Here is a 22,186-nt window from a genome sequence, read left to right as displayed (position 1 = left end):
TTGAAAGACTCAACCCCAGAGGAAAGATAACAAAATACAGTGATTTAAAATAGTAATATCTGGCGCTCAGTGTATATATATATATATATATATATATATATATATATATATATATATATATAAATAAATAAATAAAAATCATTCAGTAGAAAACATTGGGAAAGGGAGGGCAGATGGAGGGATGTGATGGGAAGAAATGAGGGAGGGGGTGCAGGAATATGAGTGTATGCATTTTCAAGGCGGTCTTTCAGTAGCAAAAAAACAGTAACAGGAAAACGAATAGGTCTCCGGATTGATGCATGCTTTTATACGATGTACGTATCATGGAAATAGGCACTTGAGATTTATAATTATTAGTTGTACAGTTAGTACGGTGACACTGGCAATGCGTTTAATTTGAGCTCGAGCTAGGTGGCTTCACCTTAACAGTGTGTGAAAGAAGGAAAGGAGAGGGAACAAGAGGGGAGGGGGTGTATGGACCTCACTGGTTACGGGACCTACAGGCACCCCGATTGTGCTCTCATAATTTGTGGAGGTGAGGACAAAAGAAAGGGAAAATTGGAGGAAAGGCCCGGGATTTGATTGTGACGGGGCCCCCGACTCGCCGCCGCTGGTCGGGGTTGTCAAGACGACAAAGAGTGAGGGAAAAGCGGCGGAGCAGTCGACTCAAGACCGGGGTTTCCTGCCAGAGCAGCGGGAGTGTCACAAAACAACCTTTTACTCTTCGAGGGCCTTAAGCGTTCCCAGGTAATGTGTGCCTCTGTCATGTTTTTCTCAGCATTTAGTAAGGGGAAATTACATGTTGGGGGTAAGATTGTCTGCAGCAGCATCCGCTTTATTCAGCGTTATATATGCTTACCCACCTACCACTGCTGTATTTCTAACATCTGCACCTAATCACCCTCTTTTTGTATGCTGCTTGCCTTCCCGTCCTATTATGATTATTTGACAGACCAGGTAGCTAACAGTGCTAGTTAGCTAGCTAATTGTGTTCGCTGTGCACAAATCTATTTTATCAGGATAGCTAACGTAGCTAAATTGCAACAAAATAACTCAAACAGAATTTGCAATGACGCAAACGGGTTTCTATAGCACAGCCTAGCTAGTCCAGCAGCACCCACTAATTGTGATGCATGAAGCTAACGTTAAACGTGCTAGCTAGCTAATATTAGCTACAACTAACGTCAACATGAAACTACTATCTAGATTCTAGTAGCTGCTCGCGCATAGTTTGGTCTGCAACTATCGTAGCTAACTAAATAAAATACAGGATGTGCTCAAATGGCTAGCTGATATTAAACATTTAGCATCCTATTCAATGTTATTCACTAGCCACAGTTTTTTTCTAGCTAGCTAGCTACATCATAATATCTAGCTATGTGCCATGGCATTGGTTTAGTCGAGGACGTGGTTCATCAACCTACTTCTGTCCTGGCCTATAACTCTACAGAACTTGTTTACAGTGCGTGAGGCCAGTGGTTACGTTTAACACCTGGTGTGACAGCACTGTGGTGTCAATAAAAGCTTCATTGGTCTGTAATCGAATAGGCAGTTTCTTCATAAACTGTCATTTTATACCATCATTTATTTATTATCACGTCACCATCATCAACATTTTAATTACAGTCAGTAAAACGGGGTAATATTGGTCCAAAAGTATTCAACCCCAAACAATTAGGCTACTGGATGTAGTAGTAAACTGACTTGGAAGACTGACCAAATGTGTAACGGTTTCACTGTCACGATTGAAACCTGCCAATTATCATTCAAATCAAAGATTATTGGTCATGTAAACAAATTTGCAGGTGCAGAGAAATCCAGCAGTGGAGTAATACATAGGAGTAAAAATAAAAAAAAATCACACAAAATCCAGAAAAACACAAATAAAGAAATTCAGAAATATCCTAAGGAGCAATGTCAGAGAATGGAATATAAATACATATACCAAACGTTTGGACACCTACTCATTCAAGGGTTTTTGTTTATTTTTTTAAACTATTTTTTACATTGTAGAATAATAGTGAAGACATCTAAACTATGAAATAACACATGGAATCATGTAGTAACCAAAAAAGTGTTCAACAAATCAAAATATATTTTAGATTCTTCAAAGTAGCCAACCTTTGCCTAGATGTCAGCTTTGCATACTCTTGGCATTCTCTCAACCAGCTTCACCTGGAATGCTTTTCCAACAGTCTTGTAGGAGTTCACACATATGCTGAGCCCTTGTCGGCTGCTTTTCCTTCACTCTGCGGTCCAACTCATCCCAAACCATCTCAATTGGGTTGAGGTCGGGTGATTGTGGAGGCCTGGTTATCTAATGCAGCACTCCATCACTCCCTTTCTTGGTCAATTAGCCCTTACACAGTCTGGAGATGTGTATGGTCATTGTCCTGTTGGAAAACAAATGATAGTCCCACTAAGCACAAACCAGATGGGATGGTTACTTGAACTCCGTGAAGCATTTGGGCTGCAATTTCTGAGGCTGGTAACTCTAACGAACTTGTCCTCTGCAGCAGAGGTAACTCTGGGTCTTCCTTTCCTGTGGCGGTCCTCATTAGAGCCAGTTTCATCATAGCGCTTGATGGTTTTTGCGACTGCACTAGAAGGAACTTTCAAAGTTCTTGAAATTTTCCGTATTGACTGACCTTCAAGTAATGATGGATGGTCGTTTCTCTTTGCTTATTTGAGCTGTTCTTGCTATAATATGGACTTGGTCTTTTACCAAATAGGTCTGTCTTCTGTGTACCACCCCTACCTTGTCACAACACAACTGATTGGCTCAAATGCTTTAAGAAGGAAATAAATTCCACAGACTTTTAACAAGGCACACCTGTTAATTGAAATGCATTCCAGGTGACTACCTCATGGACCTGGTTGAGAGAATGCCAAGAGTGTGCAAAGCTGTCATCAAGGCAAAGGGTGGCTACTTTGAAGAATCTCATATAAAATAGATTTGTACTTGTTGAACACTTTTTTGGTTACTACATGATTCCACGTGTTATTTCATAGTTTTGTTGTCTTCAATATTATTCTACAATGTGGAAAATTAGTAAAAATGAAGAAAAACCCTTGAATGAGTTGGTGCCCAAACCTTTGACTCGTACTGTACATAAACTCAGCAAAAAAATAGAAACGTGCTCTCACTGTCAGCTCCGTTTATTTTCAGCAAACTTAACATGTGTAAATATTTGTATGAACATAACAAAATTCAACAACTGAGACATTAACTGAACAAGTTCCACAGACATGTGACTAACAGAAATGGAATAATGTGTCCCTGAACAAAAGGGGTGTCAAAACCAAAAGTAACAGTCATTATCTGGTATGGCCACCAGCTGCATTAAGTACTGCAGTGCATCTCCTCCTCATGGACTGCACCAGATTTGCCAGTTCTTTCTGTGAAATGTTACCCCTATCTTCCACCAAGGCACTTGGAAGTTCCCAGACATTTCTGGGGGGAATGGCCCTAGCCCTCACCCTCCGATCCAACAGGTCCCAGACGTGCTCAATGGGATTGAGATCCGGGCTCTTCGATGGCCATAGCAGAACACTGACATTCCTGTCTTGCAGGAAATCACTCACGGAACGAGCAGTATGGCTGGTGGCATTGTCATGCTGGAGGGTCATGTCAGAATGGGCCTGCAGGAAGGGTACGACATGAGGGAGGAGGATGTCTTTCCTATTAAGCATAACGTTGAAATTGCCTGCAATGACAACAAGCTCAGTCTGATGATGCTGTGACACACCACCCCATACCATGATGGACCCTCCACCTCCAAATCGATCCCGCTCCAGAGTACAGGCCTTGGTGTAACGCTCATTCCTTCGACGATAAATGCAAATCCGACCATCACCCCCGGTGAGACATAATCGTGACTAGTCAGAGAAGATCACTTTTTGTCAGTCCTGTCTGGTCCAGCGACGGTGGGTTTGTGCCCATAGGCGACGCTGTTGCCGGTGATCTCTGGTGAGGACCTGCCTTTCAACAGGCCTACAAGCCCTCAGTCAAGCCTCTCTCAGCCTATTGTGGACAGTCTGAGCACTGATGGAGGTATTATGCGTTCCTGGTGTAACTCGGGCAGTTTTTGTTGCCATCCTGTACCTGTCCCGCAGGTGTGATGTTTGGCTGTACCGATCCTATGCAGGTGTTGTTAAATGTGATCTGCCACTGCGAGGGCGGTCAGCTGTCCGTCCTGTCTCCCTGTAGCGCTATCTTGGGCATCTCACAGTACGGACATTGAATTTATTGCCATGGCCACATCTGCAATCCTCATGCCTCCTTGCATGCCTAAGGCACATTCACGCAGATGAGCAGGGCCCCTGGGCATCTTTATTTTGGTGTTTTTCAGAGTCAGTAGAAAGGCCTCTTTAGTGTCCTAAATTTTCATAACTGTGACCTTAATTACCTACCGTCTGTAAGCTTTTAGTTTCCTAACGACCGTTCCACAGGTGCATGTTCATTAATTGTTTATGGTTCATTGAACAAGGGAACATGGGAAACAATAATTCTGTCCTTCAAACTTTGCTTTTGTCAAAGAATCCTCCATTTGCAGCAATTACAGCCTTGCAGACCTTTAGCATTCTTGTTGTCAAATTGTTGAGATAATCTGACGAGATTTCACTCCATGCTTCCTGATGCACCTCCCACAAATTGGATTGGCTTGATGGGCACTTCTTACGTACCATACGGTCAAGCTGCTCCCACAACAGCTCAATAAGGTTGAGATCTGGAGACTGTGCTGGCCACTCTATTATAGACAGAATACCAGCTGACTGCTTCTTCCCTAAATAGTTATTTCATAGTTTGGAGCTGTGCTTTGGGTTATTGTCCTGTTGTAGGAGGAAATTGGCTCCAATTAAGTGCTGCCTGCAGGGTATGGTGTGGTGTTGCAAAATGGAGTGATAGCCTTCCTTCTTCCAGATCCCTTTTACCCTGTACAAATCTCCCACTTTACCACCACCAAAGCACCTCCAGACCATTACATTGCCTCCACCATGCTTAACAGATGGCATCAAGCACTCCTCCAGCATCTTTTAATTTTTTCTGCGTCTCACGAATGTTCTTCTTTGTGATCCGAACAACATTTGTCTGTCCTTAACACTTTTTTCCAATCTTCCTCTGTCCAGTGTCTGTGTTTTTTTTGCCCATCTTAATCTTTTATTTTTATTGGCCAGTGTGAGATAGGGCTTTTTCTTTGCAACTCTGCCTAGAAGGCCAGCATCCCGGAGTCGCTTCTTCACTGTTGACGTTGAGACTGGTGTTTTGCGGCTATTATTTAATGAAGCTGCCAGTTGAGGACTTGTGAGGAGTCTGTTTCTCAAACTAGACACTAATTTACTTGTCCTCTTGCTCAGTTGTGCACCGGGGCCTCCCTCTTCTCTTTCTATTCTGGTTAGAGACAGTTTTTGCTGTTCTGTGAAGGGAGTAGTACACAGCGTTGTACGAGATCTTCAATTTCTTGTTAATTTCTCACATGGAATAGCCATCATTTCTCAGAACAAGAATAGACCGGCGAGTTTCAGAAGAAAGTTCTTTGTTTCTGGCCATTTTGAGCCTGTAATCGATCCCACAAATGCTGATGCTCCAGATACTGAACTAGTCTAAAGAAGGCTAGTTTTATTGCTTCTTTAATCATAAAAACAGTTTTCAGCTGTGTTAACATAATTGCAAAGGGTTTTCTAATGATCAATTAGCCTTTTAAAATGCAATGTGCCATTGGAACACAGGAGTGATGGTAGCTGATAATGGGCCTCTGTACGCCTTTGTAGATATTCCATAAAAAAATCTGCCGTTTCCAGCGCGCATATATCTATATATATATTGCCACATTTTTTGCTGTTTTACTTTAGTGCCTTACTGCAAGTAGGATGCATGTCTTGGAATATTTGTATTCTTTGCGAGGCATTAGAAAACCTCAGTGTTTGTGGTTAAATCTGTATTTGAAATTTGCTGCTCGACTGAGGGACCTTACAATTATCTGTATGTGTGGGGTACAGAGATGAGGTAGGCATAAAAAAATTATGTTAAACACTATTATTGCACATAGTGAGTCCATGCAACTCATAATGTGACTTGTTAAGCAAACGTTTACTGCAGAACTTAATTAGGCTTGCCATACCGAAGGGGTTGAATAGTTATTGACTCAAGACATTACAGCTTTTCATTTTTAATTAATTTGTAATAAATCTCTACAAACAAAATTGCACTTTCACATTATGGGTAATTGTGTGTAGATCAGTAACACAACATCTAAATTGGATCCATTTTAAATTCAGTCTAATACAACAAAATGTGGAACAAGTCAAAGGGTGTGAATACTTTCTGAAGGCACTGTACATATAAAGTGGGTAAACAGTATGTTAACATTATTAAAGTGACCAGTGTTCAATGACTGTACATAGGGCAGCAGTCTCTAAGTTGCATGGTAGAGTCCCGGGCCTTGGCTATACAAATTACACGTTTACAAAAGACTGCAGAAGTTGGCTGCAAGCAATTGGTCAATTAAGCACTTTACAGTGTATTTAAAACAGACAATAGACGTGTCACATGGGGTCCTTATGAATGATGACCCCATCAAAGTGGTGTCAACCCATAATTAGAGTCCCTGTTGATTTAATTCCTTAGAAAGCTGTTAAATACATTTACGTTGAGCTATACCTCACCTGTTTTATTAATTTAGTGGGGTGATAAGAAATCACGTGGCTGGTTTACCACAGCTTTATAAGATTATTTGTAATCATGTACTATCCATGTAGGCCGACATGGATTCATTGTGATCTTGACATTATTGTGCCACTGTTTTGACTTCATGCTGCTAGGCCTCTGGGTAAATACATTTGAATTCAATCACTTTTTGACAGCACCCCTTTTGATTTGAATGAAACCTTTCATATGTATTTTCCAATTGTAGAAGTGCTCAGAAAGTTACTTTTTAAACCTGAATGCCAAAACATTCAAGAGATAAATGTGGTCAAAGGTAAATCAAGGTTAAATAAAATGTGATTAAATGTGGTCAAATAATAATAATATATCCCATTTAGCAGACGCTTTTGTCCAAAGCGACTTACAAGTCGGCTGGGGCCACTACTTTTACATATGGGTGGCCCCAGCGGGAATCGAACCCACGACGCTTGGCGTTGCAAGCGCCATGCTCTACCGACTGAGCCACACAGGACTCTATAGGTTGACCTATTTTGGTTTCACTGGAAACGATAAACGTTTGAGATTAATATTTATTTAAAGGCTTACAAACAGGGTTGACAAACTGTTTTATAATTGATTGATTTATCTAATTATCATCTGAGGTTTTGGTGTTGTGCCCACCATCTGTTAAGACACAATGTGTTCTTGAATACATTGTGAGTGTTATGTTTTGACTGATACATACATTTATACTTTCAAATGGTCCAACGAACATGGTTGGAGGTCCACACATTAGAGAATGTTGACTTGAAGGGGAATTCAGTTGGTTTAAATAACACTGTCAATCCTCCATAGGAAACCTACTGAAATATAGGTAATAGAATAGACTTGACCAGTTAAGTTAACATTTGACGGTGGGTGGACCGGCGGCCATCTTTGTGGTAGTAATTAAAGTACAAATTTCAATTTCAATGGTGTACCAGTTAATTTGCAGTGGTCTGAAGGGATAAGTCATTCTATGAGTTACATTTCTAGCATGTTGTGTCTCAACCGATGGCGGGCACAACACACAAACTTCAGATAATGTAAATTTGGGTCTAAGCAACAACAAATAATATATATATATTTTTTCTCTCTAAGAAATTATCCAATAGTTTGACAACCCTGTTTGTAAGCTTTTAAAATGATATCAAACTCAATCGTTTATCATTTCCAGTGATGAAGACAATGATGTCTCATAGGGCTGGGATGTTAACAGTATCACAATATTGCAGAACTAGGGCTGTTTTCCTAAATAAGACCTACAGTTAGTACCATACTAAAATAGACCATGTGGTATATGTTAAGGAACACAGTGAGAAAGAGTAAGGGGTTATGCAATGGTTAACAACAAACCCACTGTACATACTTTGTCTACATAAACACACATCATTTTTGGATGTAATAGCCTATGTACAGTATAGGCTATGTGGTCGTTGTGGCACACAGACAGTTATTTTTGTTTCTTTTTCTGTTCTTTCAGATTTACACAGGGCTCCTGTAAACAACTGAAGAGAGATGGACTCACATGGATGGAAATACTGGAGAGAAACTGCAAAAGAAAAACAAGAAGATGCTGATTAAATGGAAACCTTACTTTTGGACATTGGTATGGGAGACGGTCAATTTGAATAATGATTGAAAGAAAATTAAAATAAGGTAAGACAGAAACATGTTGGAGATATAGAAGAGCACCAAGATAAACACTGGTGAAGAAGAACTAAAGTTGGGGAAACTGGGGACCAAAGACTTTTCTACAATCCAACTACATGTGTCAAAAAAATCTAAGGCAATGAGAAAAAAAATGAGAATTTCAAAAAGTATTAATCTCAACAAGAACACACATATCAGTGGATTTGTTTTCCTTTTGGTTTGAGACATTTATTGGATGAAAGTATTGGTTAGCATTTCTAAGGCTGTTTCTACACAGGTACGAGCCAAATACATGCAAACCTACATGAGGGAAGCATTATTGTTTCATATAGGCTACTCCTGCCAGAACTGAATAATTTCTGCAATGGCAGTCCAGCAGTCTAAAAGGCAGTGACTCAGTTACTCATGAAAAGTTTTTGCACATGGGACACCATTGAATCCCACTGCAAGTTTATCTTAACTCTGTTTGCCTGTGCTCTTATACAGTGGAAAGGACTTTGAGGCCTATTATTTCAAGTGCTGTTGTCTCTCTTGCACTTGATATTTTCACATTTAGTGCCAAACTGCATCATATCCTTTAAACATTGAAATCACTACTACATTTAGTACAAAAAAAACAGATATTTAGTTGTAATTTGAACTCAGCTCTCCAACTATTACAACTATAATGGAGTTACTCTACAACATTAGATTTCAGAAGTTCTTTAGTTGCATCTAATTGAAAATTACTGGTCATTTTCTGCTCAAGCCTCTATTTGCTTCATTTTCAATTGCTGCTACAAGTGTGATAAAACATTTGTGATAAAGTCACTTGCTTCAACTCTGCTGGACTTTGTTGGACTCTCCACCATCCTTTAACTGCAAGCCTACGAAGTCAACTGTCACAGTAACTGCCATTACGGAACAAAAAACATCAAAACATGCAGAATTTCCCCAACAGTCCAGCACCTCCAGCTCTTCCTCCTGGATTTACTAGTAGGGGTGGAGGTGGCTCCTCTTACCCACCACTGTCAACAGATCCCCAGATATCCCCAAGGATGACAGACGACTACACTGGGATGCAACAGCAAACCCCTCCAAACCCTCAAAGTCACAGCCGACACCTACTCCATCGAGGGCACCACCACCCTAGTCAGGCTGGCCATATGCTTGCTTATGATGCAAGACACAGAGCTGGGGAATCATCACACGGTAATATTCACAGTGGCAGTAGTAGCAACCCTTACCAAAAGGAAACAATGGATTATTATTTTGCAATGGGTGGAAAGGACAGACCTAGAAGAGGAGGTATGGCATATGGGGCAGGTTTTGGGTACTCCAATATGGATGGACATATACCTCAGCAGTACAGACAAGCTGGAACCAGCTCCTCCGGGATGATGTCTCCCTATCCTTTGGACTATGGTTCGACGGCCGGCTCAGGTGGTAGTAGCAGTGGCAGCAGTGGTGCTGGAGCATTTTCCCCCTCCCATCAGTACAAAATGGGTCAGAACCCTGCAATGCAGCCAGCATCTGGGCCTCAGATACAGCACCGCCAACATGGACAGAATTACCCCACCCATCAAGCTCTGCAACATGGACAGCAGCATAGGACTTATCCCATCTCTGGACACAGAATGCCTCCACAGTTCTCACACTACTCCCCACAGGGTAGTGCATCCACAGGGTCATCAGGAATGTACAGCTCCCCACCACAGAGATATCATGATGGGGCCAGCAGTGGTGGTGGATTTGAACCTAAAGTCAACAACTCTCCTAATATGAACTCTAATTCAAACTCAATTTCAAGTTCAGCTACAACAAACAATGTTGGATCACTGGAGAATGTTGCAAAGAGTTACCACTCTTCAAGTTATCCCTCATACTCCCCACAAACCCATCCACTCCACAAACAAGCCACCCTCCAGCACCGCAATTCTCAGCACAATTTAGGAATAGGTTATGACAACTCTCTCAAAATGCAGCATCATGCCCCTCCACCAGGTCCTGTATATTCTAAACATCACCAATCCACCAATCCCGGAATGCCTCAACAACCGTGTCAAGAAATAGCCAAATCGCCAATGCACTCTCAACCCCAACAGGGCCAGATTAACCAAAACTTCAGCCCTATATCTAACCCCTCTCCAGCTGCCTCTGCAGTGCAGTCTCCCAGTTGTAGCTCCTCACCTTCCCCGTTGATGGGTGTCTCAGAAGGTCATGGGAACCCTTTATGTCCCCCACATGTTCCATCACAGCCTCCTCCCCCAAATCCTCGTAGTTGCCGTGGTCGGTTATTGCAGACGATGCCTCAGTTGAGTCCCACACCCAACTCCAACAGCAGCATCAGTAGTTGTGGCAGCAGTGGCAGTAACAAAGCTACTGGTCTGAATACAAGCGCTGGAGGTGGTCACTTAGTCTCAAACCGAAGCAGAATGGCTGCAGGTACAGGAAAAGGATCACATGAAGAAGGGTCATCCTCGTCTGTCTATTCATCTTCTCCTCTTGACAAACTCATGCAAGATCCCGGCTTGAACAGTCTAAATGCGTTGACATCACAGGTAGCGAATTTACCCAATACAGTGCAACATATGCTTCTCACTGACACATTAATGTCACATAGAAGGGGGAAAGATGGACAAAGTCAAATGCTGCAGGCATTACAAGCCATTCCTTCTACTCAACCAAGGAGTCGAAGTGTCAGTGCTGCCTCAAGCAGTGGGATTGGTGGTGGTGAAGGTCCTAGCTCGGAGGCTGGAGGTGATGATGATTCCTTTCTGGTGTCCGAAAGAGTATCATCAAGGGCCAAAGAGGAACGCGATGAGCAGATTTCTGAGGGGGAAAAATCTAGAATGCGGCAGATGAGTGGCACAAGCAGTGGATCGGAACCAACTGGCTACTATCCTCCTCCATCTCAGAGTCAAATGTCCATGGGTTCAAGTAAAAACCAATCCCATACTGGAAAGAGTGATCAGGGTTCACAAGGGAAGATGATGTTAACGGAATCTTCTACAAAACAATCTCTGAATCCATCAGATGTTTCTGAAAGAAAGACAACTGAAACCCGGACACCTTCATTGCCATCTCCCTCCTCTGCTCCTCAAACTGCTGAGCCTGGTCCAAGCGTACATTCTCGCCCTCCTGTTTCCTCTACTCCCTCATGCCCCATTCCCTCTCCTGCTCCTCAGTTCCACCCAAACTGTGCCACTGATGTTAATACTAAAAATGGGCTTAGGAAAACAAGGGAAATTAAATATGAAGGAATTAAAGATGAAAGTGGAGGGATGGTTGAAAAAAATGAAAAGGGTACCCATGGAGAGCAGACCCGAGAGGGACACATGCGACAAGATGGGCAGGACAAAGAAAATAAATTGGATCGGTCTTCCTTGCGTAACAAAAAGAGTGATGAGAAGGATGGAAAACGATGTAAGACACGAGATTTGGACAACTCCAATCAAGATCAAAATATTGAGGAACAGACAAATGCTGGTGGAGTGGGTGTTATTGTGTCAACTCGCTGTGAGGTAAATAATCCAGAAAAAGCTACATATGCACAAGACAACTGCATAGAGGAGAAACATTCAGACAGCTTCTTTAGAGAGTCTAGTCGTCATAATGGGGAGGAAGGAATGGATTTGAGTGTATATTCCTCTCATCATGAAGTTCCCCAGAAATCTAACTTTGGGCGGTCTGTCCCTCAAAAGCATCCCCTCTCAGGACCTCAAAAATATGGTTATCAAGAGTCACCACATGGTGCTGCCATGGGTTTGAAGAACAGGGGGAGACCTAGTCCAGGGAGTGGAACTGGATTAAATTCAAGGTATCAAGGCTTCCATCAGCCAAAGCCCAGTTATGGGCCTGAACACACCAAGGATGTCGCGGGTACTACAGTTGAGGGATTAGTGAGGAGAAGAGAAGGATCAGGAGCAAGAGGACATGATGATAATTCTCAACTCCAGCATCCATTTCCAAGCCTCTTGCAGGAGGTTCTACAGGGTTATCACTTAGACCGGCGCTATGGGCGATCTGAACAGGCACTTACTGCCCATATCCAGGCTCAAAATTTGACTCGGCAACAGTACCAAACCAGGCATCCTTATGGCATGGCTGAAAGTATGAGAACCCAAACTGGAGTTGGAGTGGTCACTTCCCACCCCTCCCGAATGACAAGCCCTGGAAAGCCTCTTCAACTAAATCAGCGCCAGGGGCCTGGATCTGATTTTGTACCAGAATCACCTCAATCCTCCTTGAGGTCTGAAGGAGTAGATACTAAGGGATCTCACAGTGCTTCTTCAGAGAAAAATAAAATGGCAACACCGCAGCGTCACCTGACCCATATGCCACAGTCTACAGAGTTTTTGTCTGGACCTCCACCAAAACACATAAATTTAGCCGACTACTCGTTACCTCACAGGAAACCCCCTTCAGGTCTGCCCAGCTCATCTTCAGCTGTACAGGAACTCCTATTGCAGGAAACAGAGCCGCTAGCGGGCAGTGTTGGAACCATAGGTCAAATTGAGTCTCAAATGTTGACGTCCTCCCTTTTACCTCCATCTAAAGAGCGCCGCTCTGTCATATGTGATGTTTGTCCCAATCGCCGCAGTACACCAGAAAGGGATGGGAAATGTGAAAGAGAGCGGGAAAAAAGTCCAATTGGTGCCTCTGTCATCCAACTTCCATCAACAAATGATCTAGGGAACAGTAAGGAGATGGGAGATAAAAAAGAAGTTGGAGTGAAGGTAGCATCAAAGGAGACTGCAGAGGCTGTCCATCATCGTGGTCTTACAACCAAGGAAACTGATGTTGAACATCATAACAAGGCTTTACACCCATCTGTGGTTATGAATTCAGAGCCTCTTAGAAGAGGTAAGATTGATTTGACCACCACCATGCCCTCTCAACATCTGCAGCAAACCTCTCACTATCCCTCTACCACCAACCCTCTGTCTCCACCATCAAGACATCAGTCATACCCACATGGGGTAGATTTATCTACAGGGCATGCCAGTGGCTTTCCTGGTTCCAGGTTTGGTGATGCAAGAGAGGGCAATATGATGCCACATAACCCCCATTTTCACAATCCCTACCACTCACCCCAAGTTCAATTACAAAACCCACAATCCGCAAACAAATTACAAATGTATACTCACCTCCATGCTCATGACTTGGATGACAGACTTAATTGGGTAGCTACCATTAATAGACCCACCAAGGATATGATGCAGTCCAGTACTTCTCCAGGTAGACATAAACTCAGTCATTCAGAGCAGAGACAAAGAATGCAGTCTCCAACTGACATTTTGCACAAACGCCAAACGTTCGCTAAACAGCAAGTTCCTCATCAGAACACTTACTATGACATGAAAATGTGGGAGTCAACACACTCTGGTAGAGAGAGTGTGGGGATGTTGGAGGGGGATCCTTACCAGAGAAGTCAACAGCCACCTCCTGCTGCTCCTCTTGGGTCTGTTGCCCACCAATTAGTTCCAACAGCTCCACCAGTCTCCAACATTCTTGAATCACCTGTCTCCCAAGTGGTTACAGAAGAAATCTTTAAATCACTCCATCCAACACCTACACCTAATTCCATGAAAACAGTTGGTCCCAGTATTGGTGGCAATGTCAATTCCGTGATGCCACAGAGCCATCGACCAAATAAAACTGGGGGTTCTGGGGACACTAATCCATTAATGTTGAGGAGGAGAGTTCGATCTTTCATTTCCCCTATCCCTGCCAAGAGGCAGCATCAGGATGTATCACAGCAAAGGAGTGCCCCTAGTTCATATCACTCACCTTTGGCCTACTCTGAATCCAGCCTCCAAAATGACGATGACTCATCCAGTTCAGATATAACTACACTTGGTTCCCCTAATACTCCTTGTCCCACACCAGGACAAAGCACTTATTCACAATCCTCCTCACCTGTTCAGGGTAAAAAGAGTCTGCCTCCAAGAAAAGGGAGAGGTTTGAAACTGGAGGCTATTGTTCAGAAAATTACACCAAATGTGAAGAAATCTACTAACAGCGGCCATACCGATGTTGACTCAAATGATTTTGCTGGATTTTCTCACACTGAAATGTCACAGTTTACTGACACACAGGACGAAGAGGAATGTTTACCTTATCTCGATGAAAGTCTCTCATTAAGTGACATTATGCCCTACAGAGGGGTTGATGAGACTGGACCGTTACCTCCCACCGCATACCCCTGTGATCCTCACCAGACATCACAAGTTCTTAAACGTGGCACCACAGGAACTGTTACAAGACCTTTGCAGCCAGACTTTGATTTTGGGTTAGGGACTGCAGCATCTAGTACTGGTGATAGAGATAAAGAGATACCCGCTGACTTCACCTTGTTAGGGCCCTTACCCCCACCTCCACCACTACCTTGTCCAGTACAGGGCTCCCCCCCACCTTCTTCATCTGCCTTGTCTGATATTCAACATTTCACTAATACTTACCAGCAACTTGAGACTCGAAGAGGTGAACAATCTGCTGCTAACCTTCTGAGACAAAAACTTGAAGAAACTGGGATTGGATTTGATGATTACAGTAGCAGTGACTATTATGGAACCACCCCACCACACCACAGTCAGGCTCAAGGGCACTTACTAAGACAGCCACATCAAACTTCTCCAAGGTCATCTTTGGCAATGACAGGGTCACCACAAGATTCCAAACAATTAGACAATTCTGTACCCAAAGGCTATTTCCCATCAGGCAAGAAGAAGGGAAGGCCTGTTGGAAGTGTGAATAAGCAAAAACGTGCTCAAGCCACCCAGGCACAGAATGTGAGCCCAAGTGCTCTGTCTGGCCCACCTATTCAATCTCCTGCAACTGTTAGTCCACAGGTAGCCCCAAGCCCTAGCACTACAGCCTCTGCCCCATCAGTCACTCCTCCGACTGATCAGAAAATGACTCCTCCTGAGATTCCACCAGTCTTGACCCAAGCAGTAAAAGTGGATGCTGAAAGTGAGGACACTCAGCCAGAGACGGAGGTGAAATCAGTCTGCCAGAAACAAGTGGGGGTGAAAGACGAGAGTGAGGTAGTGGGATCAAGAGGCAGGCAGAGGAGGAGAAGAAGAGGAGTAGCAGCAGCGGCAGCCAAAGATGACCTGGAAGCGGCTACAAGAGCAGGGGGACATTTTGATAACAGCAGAGTTTTTCCTGATAATAGCAAGTGTGCCTTTGCGCCATACATACATGTGGAGAGGAAAGTAGCTGAGATAGGAGCCGTGTGCACAATTGTGAATGGCGAAGAGGAAAAGATGAAGGGAGAGCGTGGAGCAGTTGGAGGGAAAGCAAGCAGTAGTGGTATTGAAGCTCTTTTGACCTCATCTATTTTGTCTCAACTGCCTAGGAGAGATGGAGAAATTGAGAGGGTCAAAGAGAAGAGGGAACTGGAGGATGTAGACTCTGCCCTCCAGGCAGGAAAGGCTCTACCTTCATCTGAGTACCTTCTACCAGGCCCTGTGATTACTGAATCCATTCATTCTGGCCGTCTTCTCTGCTGCCTGTGCCAGAAATGGGCCAATTACAAAAACCTTGGGGATCTCTATGGACCTTACTACCCTCCTGAATATGCTACAAGGCTTCCCAAGAATCAACCCCAGATTCGACAGAGTCTTGTAACTACTGGGATGAGTAGAAATGTGCAAAATCTCGACACCATTTCAAATGTGTTGACCACCCAGGGCCGTGAACTGCAAGATGTGCCAACTATCAAGTCCTCAACTTATAGTGATTACATGTTCAATCAAGAGACAAATACAACTTCCCCTGCCACTGCTGTTGGCACTGCCTCTCCAGCAGGTGGAGGGGAGATGCTTTATCTGGCCAGCAAACTTGCTAAAACCACCACCAACAAGACAACAGTTCTTAAGTGGGACATGCCTCCAGAGTTAAAAGCAATTACTGAGCTAAGGAAACAACCTGAACTTCAGAATGAGCCCACTTACAGTCAGCAAAACCAACCATGCCAGCAACAGCAGACAGAAGACACTCAACAAAGGCCACAACACAGAAAGCTGACGTCGCACCCGAGATTTAAAAGGAGACAGAAATCCAGTGAGAATTCCCCAAGAATGGTGCCATCCAACAGCAAAGCCTCATTGCCATTCCAGCCCCCTCCCCCAACCTTAGACTCCCTTGGGCCTTTGGCACAGCTGGCCCAACTTCCTCAGATGCCTATAGACCCAGAGGAGCTGTGGGTGCATGAGGCATGCATGGTCTGGACCAGTGGGGTTTACCTGGTCAATGGAAGACTGTATGGCCTACAGGAGGCACTAGATGGTGCCAGAGACACAGTGAGTAATCTTTTTTGTTGATGTCTATACAGTATACAATGTAATGATATTGGTTACTATATATAGATATTCTTTTCAGCTCAATATACCTAAAGCAGTTCTCAGAAGTCCACAGTTTTAAGTTGAACTTCTTAGGGCTGCAATTCCATTAACGGGATTGATATGACAACAGCCAATAAAAGTGCAGAGCGCCGAATTCAAGCAACAGAAATCTCATAATTAAAATTCCTCAAACATACATGTATCTTATACCGTTTATTTATTTATTTATTTTTTACCACGTTTTCTCCTGAATTTTGTAGTATCCAATTGTTTAGTAGCTACTATCTTGTCTCATCACTACAACTCCCGTACGGGCTCAGGAGAGACAAAGGTTGAATGAAAGTCATGCGTCCTCCGATACGCAACCCAACTGCTTCTTAACACAGCGCGCATCCAACCCGGAAGCCAGCCGCACCAATGTGTCGGAGGAAACACCGTGCACCTGACAACCTTGGTTAGCGCGCACTGCGCCTGCCACAGGAGTCGCTGGTGCGTGATGAGACAAGGATATCCCTACCGGCCAACCCCTCCCTAACCCGGGCGACACTAGGCCAATTGTGCGTCGCCCCATGGACCTCCCGGTCGCGGCCGGTTATGACAGAGCCTGGGCGCGAACATAAAACTTCAATAATATTCCAACCGGAGAATTCCTTTGTCTTCAGAAAAGCAAAGGAACGCAGCTACCTCTTATGTGAAATGTGCGTGACCAGCGCGTGACTGCTGGCAGACCTCTGACTCATTCCTCTCTCATTCAGTCCCACTTCACAGTAGAATTCTCAAACAAGTTTCTAAAGACGGTTGACATCTAGTGGAGGCCTTAGGATGTGCAACATAACCAATATCCCACTGTGTATTCAATAGGGGCTGGGTTGAAAATCGACCAACCTCAGATTTCTCACTTCCTGTTTGGATTTCTTCTCAGGTTTTTGCCTGCCATATGAGTTCTGTTATACTCACAGACATCATTCAAACAGTTTTAGAAACTTATGAGTGTTTTCTATCCAATACTTTTCTATCTAATATAATAATATGCATATATTAGCAACTGGGACTGAGGAGCAGGTAGTTTACTCTGGGCACCTTTCATCTAAGCTACTCAATACTGCCCCTGCAGCCATAAGAAGTTAATCGATTTTTGCACTCTCTTCTGTTATTTTCTATGTTGTGTCTGTCTGTGTTCAGGTCTGCTCTTATTGTGAAATGGTTGGCTCAACCCTCGGCTGTTACAGCAAAGGCTGCACACTGAGATATCACTACCCGTGTGCCATGGATGCAGGTAAGAGATGCAAAGCATTTCCTTTAACACCGAATCTCATGACTCATATGCTGTGTCCTAAACCTTACCTCCCGCTGCCTACTGTAACTATAACAATAGTACCCAATTATATTGAGTGTTATAATTTTCTGAGTTGATGGTTATGTCATTTGTATCACTTTTCCTTCACCTCTCCTCAGACTGCTCTCTGAATGAAGATAACTTTTCACTACGATGTCCGAAGCATAAGGTAAGAAGGGAGAGGTTGGTTATTATATAATTCCGAGGGAAACCAAATATTTGTGACTCTTCATTGTGTTAATATATTTCAAATTCCTTTATCTCATGTGCCACTATAGTTACTAAGAAACTAAATTATGCCACTATAGTTATTAAGAAACTAAATTATGCCACTATAGTTAAGAAACTAATTACCACTTCAATTACCTTCTCTCCTTTGCACCTCCCCCACCACCTCTTATATTCTGCAGTTTCCCCAGAGCAGCCAGCCAGCTAAATCTGTGTACCTTGAGCAGTCTGAGAGAGGCTGAGAGAGACACTGAGGAGGAGGAGACGCAGGAGTATAGGATCGGTACGTTTTTAAAAGGCAATGGTGCCGACCGTGCTAGAGGGCACCAAAATGAAAGTTACAACTCTGAAGGATTTGAGAAGACTAATATTTGTTTGGTATGAGACTGAGCACCCTGTTCTATTTGTTTGGTATGAGACTGAGCACCCTGTTCTATTTGTTTGGTATGAGACTGAGCACCCTGTTCTATTTGTTTGGTATGAGACTGAGCACCCTGTTCTATTTGTTTGGTATGAGACTGAGCGCCCTGTTCTATTTTTTTGTTCATATTCCCCCAAACTATCCTCAAATGAGCAAATTGTTAAACCAAACAAAGTGTCTGTCAGAGATGAAGCCAAGTATTTATTAGCTCAGTGCTGCTTATTATTTTTGTTTATACCATAAGCTTCAAGGTAGCATAAAGTAAAACATATTTTTTAAAGTGTTCTGCTCATCATAGATTTGGAAATGCCAACTGTTTCCACCACACACAGGGTTGTGTAATCCCTGGTGTCAATACACACATGCTTTTTGTATCCTTCCCTAGGTATGCTTGGACGATGAGGATTGTCAGTGAAACAAACAGCCCTAAACAGGATGGGACGTGCATTTTTTGACGGGTGCACTTTGATGACAGAGAAAAAAAGAGGATTGTAAAATTTCTGAACAGGAATTAACTTTAAAACATTTAAGAAAAACTCCTTACTTTAAAAAGAAAAACAGATCAAAGCAACGCTGAGGTCGACTTAAAAAGGAAGACCAAGGTGGGACAGAACAAGACATTGCGAGTGACGGAACAGAAAGGAACGTCCTCTTAAAAGAAACAAACAGCCTCTCTAGGCAAACTGCATTTCTGGAAATACCCTCAAACTCTTCTTTCCATCATGGCTCTAGTCATTTTATCTATCATGTTTTTTTTGTCCAAATGTTATAAATCAGAGTATTGAGAACAACCCACCCAGAGGACTATAAGAGAGCGTTGGGTTGAAAAGTTGACATTATAGTTGGAAGGGAAGGAGAGGCAATGTATCTACTTCATGTAGTATTTTATCATCTTCATAATCATTATTTTAGTTATCATTATTATTTTGTATCTGCATCAGTATTTACTGAAATGGATTTATCTTCATTTATAATTTGTCAACATTTATCAAACATGGGATATTTTATCATTCCTGGAGAGGGAGGTGCCAGAATGACATCATTTGGAATGTCAAGGCCGAGTTGCCACAAAGACATTATTGCCTTGGAGAATGGACATTTGTTGCCTTTCAAAGTGCGTATGTATACGAGTGAATGTGTGTGAAAATGTGGATTTGAGTGTCCATTTTTGGTCCTTTGAAAAGTGTTCTTATTTTTCATCCTTGGGGTTTTTACGGTACAGATAGTAGTCATGAAAATCGAATGGACATGATCTTATTTTTCAAACAAAATATTCATAATGTGCTGAGAGAACAATTGAACCATGACAGAAGGAGACTAATGCATGCCTGCCATCTTTGACCATGTTGATTGGGAGAAGACGTCACTTGACAGGTAAACCAAGTGTTGACGTTGTGGTGGACCTTGTTCAGTATATGGGTGGGGTTTTATGTGAAAAGAAAGTCACATTTGTCTGACAAAATTCTAACGAGCATTACCAAAACCTTTTGGAATCTAGAGGGTTTTTGGAATGACTGGGAGTCCCCACCTTTACTGTGGAACGAGGAGTCCGTATATCCTGAGTACTTTAATAGGTTCATTTCTCAATGACACTTAAGATATGGATCAAGAGATGCTAAATGCATTCAAAAGAAGCGTTGCCATAAACTTAACAAGTGAGTCGTACGTGGTGTTGTCTATCATTTTTTATTATTGTACTTGTAAAAAAAAAAAATGTTGAACTGAAAGAAAACAAGTATGATATTGAAAACATGCTGTATTAGAAACCTGTCAATATGTATATGAACTACTTACTAAATGCTTCAAAGAATGCTATCCTTTTGAATATTTCACATTGTACTGTTGTCCTTTTAAGCCATTCATTTTTTAATTCAAACTTAATTAGTTTTTATTGGAGAGGAAGATCCTTTCTGGGTTCTCTCAGCCCAATAGACTCCTTTCATTCTGTCACTCCTATTCTTCTCTTTCTCTCTCTCGCGCACACACACTCTTCTCACTCCTGCTGTGTCTTAAATTGTGTACCGCTGACAGTGAGCCTCAAGTTCACTGTATATTCAAGTGAGGATTAAATCTGGCCCCACATATCAGACCCAAGTGTGAATGATGCGTTCAGTCACAAATGTCATTCACAAACCAAATGTCAGAAATGTGCTGAGAACTGTACACTGCAGCTACATTTTTGGTTGAAGCATGGTCGCCATATCGTCTTAGCACTAACACCTTTTTGAGTTATGAGTGTCTGTCCCTCTGCATGTCTCCTTGAAGTTCAGTAGGGATGCTAGTCTGTGTTTTGACATCATCGTGGTGTTTTGAGTACTGTATGTTTCATCTTGGATGTGTGTTGTGTAAATCTGTTTTGTCCTTAATGTCGATGAAGAGCTCCTTGTGGTTGGAGCCAGCTCACCACTTTCCTGAAAACCCCAAGGGCTCGATTCAATCCGTTGCGCTGAAGATCCGCACTACAGCATGATTGAAATTTAAAGGCAATGTTCCTGTGTTCACGGAGACTGCATTCACGATGAACACTGCATATGTCAGCTCAAACGGAAATTACCTTTTTTAAAGGCCCAATGCAGACAGAAATTGTACATAAGCACAAGAAGCTTATTTCTCTGAAATGTTTGGCACAACATGTTTACGGGGCTCCCGAGTGGTGTAGCAGTCTAAGGCACTGCATCTCAGTGCCAGAGGTGTCACTACAGACCCTGGTTCGATTTCAGGCTGTATCACAAACGGCCTTGATTAGGAGTCCCATAGGGCGGCCGCAATTGGCCCAGCGTCGTCTTGGATAGGATTTGGCCGGGGTAGGCCGTCATTGTAAAAAAATAATTTGTTCTTAACTGAATTGCCTAGTTAAATAAAGATAAATATATATAATTTAAATGTATCTCTGTTAGCATTTTCCCCTTTGCCAAGATATTTAACAGCATGATCATTACACAGGTGCACCATGTGCTGGGGACAAAAGGCCACTCTAAAATGTGCAGTTTTATCATACAACACATAGCCAGAGATGTCTTAAGGGAGCGTGCAATTATAATGCTGACTGCAGGAATGTCAACCAGAGCTGTTGCCATACAATTTTGTGTTTCTATACCATTTCTATACCATAAGACGCCTCCAATGTCGTTTTAGAGAATTTGACAGTACGTCCAACCAACCTCACAACCACAGACCACGTGTAACCACGCCAACCGAGGACCTCCACACCTGGCTTCACCTGTGGGATCGCCTGAGACCAGCCACCAATACAGCTGATGAAAATAATTTCTAACCAAATTGTCAGAAACCGTCTCAGGGAAGCTCATCTGCGTACTCGTCGTTCTCACCAGGGTCTTGAATGTAGTTCTGCATCGTAACTGACTTCAGTGGGCAAATGCTCACCTTTGGCACGCTAAAGAAGAGTGCTCTTCAAGAATGAATCCTGGTTTAAACTCTATCGGGCAGATGGTGTGTATGGTGTTGTGTGGGTGAGCAGTTTGCTGATGTCAACGTTGTGAACAGAGTGATCCATGGTGGCGGTGGGGTTATGG

General features: G+C 42.9%; 1 protein-coding gene across 1 annotated transcript; it reads left to right on the top strand.

The window, feature by feature from the left end:
- The first annotated feature begins 229 nt into the window (after positions 1 to 229).
- LOC135555521 (transcription factor 20-like) lies at positions 230 to 20,318 on the top strand. The gene is made up of 6 exons (XM_064988031.1): positions 230 to 747; positions 8,169 to 16,626; positions 17,851 to 17,944; positions 18,124 to 18,173; positions 18,415 to 18,515; positions 19,039 to 20,318. The coding sequence occupies exons 2-5, from the start codon at positions 9,259 to 9,261 to the stop codon at positions 18,472 to 18,474; spliced, it is 7,572 nt and encodes a 2,523-aa protein (XP_064844103.1). The 5' UTR covers positions 230 to 747; positions 8,169 to 9,258; the 3' UTR covers positions 18,475 to 18,515; positions 19,039 to 20,318.
- The last annotated feature ends 1,868 nt before the right edge of the window (positions 20,319 to 22,186 follow it).

Source organism: Oncorhynchus masou, chromosome 15, assembly GCF_036934945.1.
Source record: "Oncorhynchus masou masou isolate Uvic2021 chromosome 15, UVic_Omas_1.1, whole genome shotgun sequence".
NCBI classification, from domain to species: domain Eukaryota; kingdom Metazoa; phylum Chordata; class Actinopteri; order Salmoniformes; family Salmonidae; genus Oncorhynchus; species Oncorhynchus masou.
This window is presented reverse-complemented; position numbering and strand designations above follow the sequence as displayed.

Bases quoted from the DNA above. Each gene is read 5' to 3' on its own strand.
- LOC135555521 (XM_064988031.1), top strand. From the start codon at position 9,259: ATGCAGAATTTCCCCAACAGTCCAGCACCTCCAGCTCTTCCTCCTGGA. The intron at 17,945-18,123 runs GTAAGAGATGCA...ACCTCTCCTCAG, and splicing joins CCCGTGTGCCATGGATGCAG to ACTGCTCTCTGAATGAAGAT. The intron at 18,174-18,414 runs GTAAGAAGGGAG...TATATTCTGCAG, and splicing joins TACGATGTCCGAAGCATAAG to TTTCCCCAGAGCAGCCAGCC.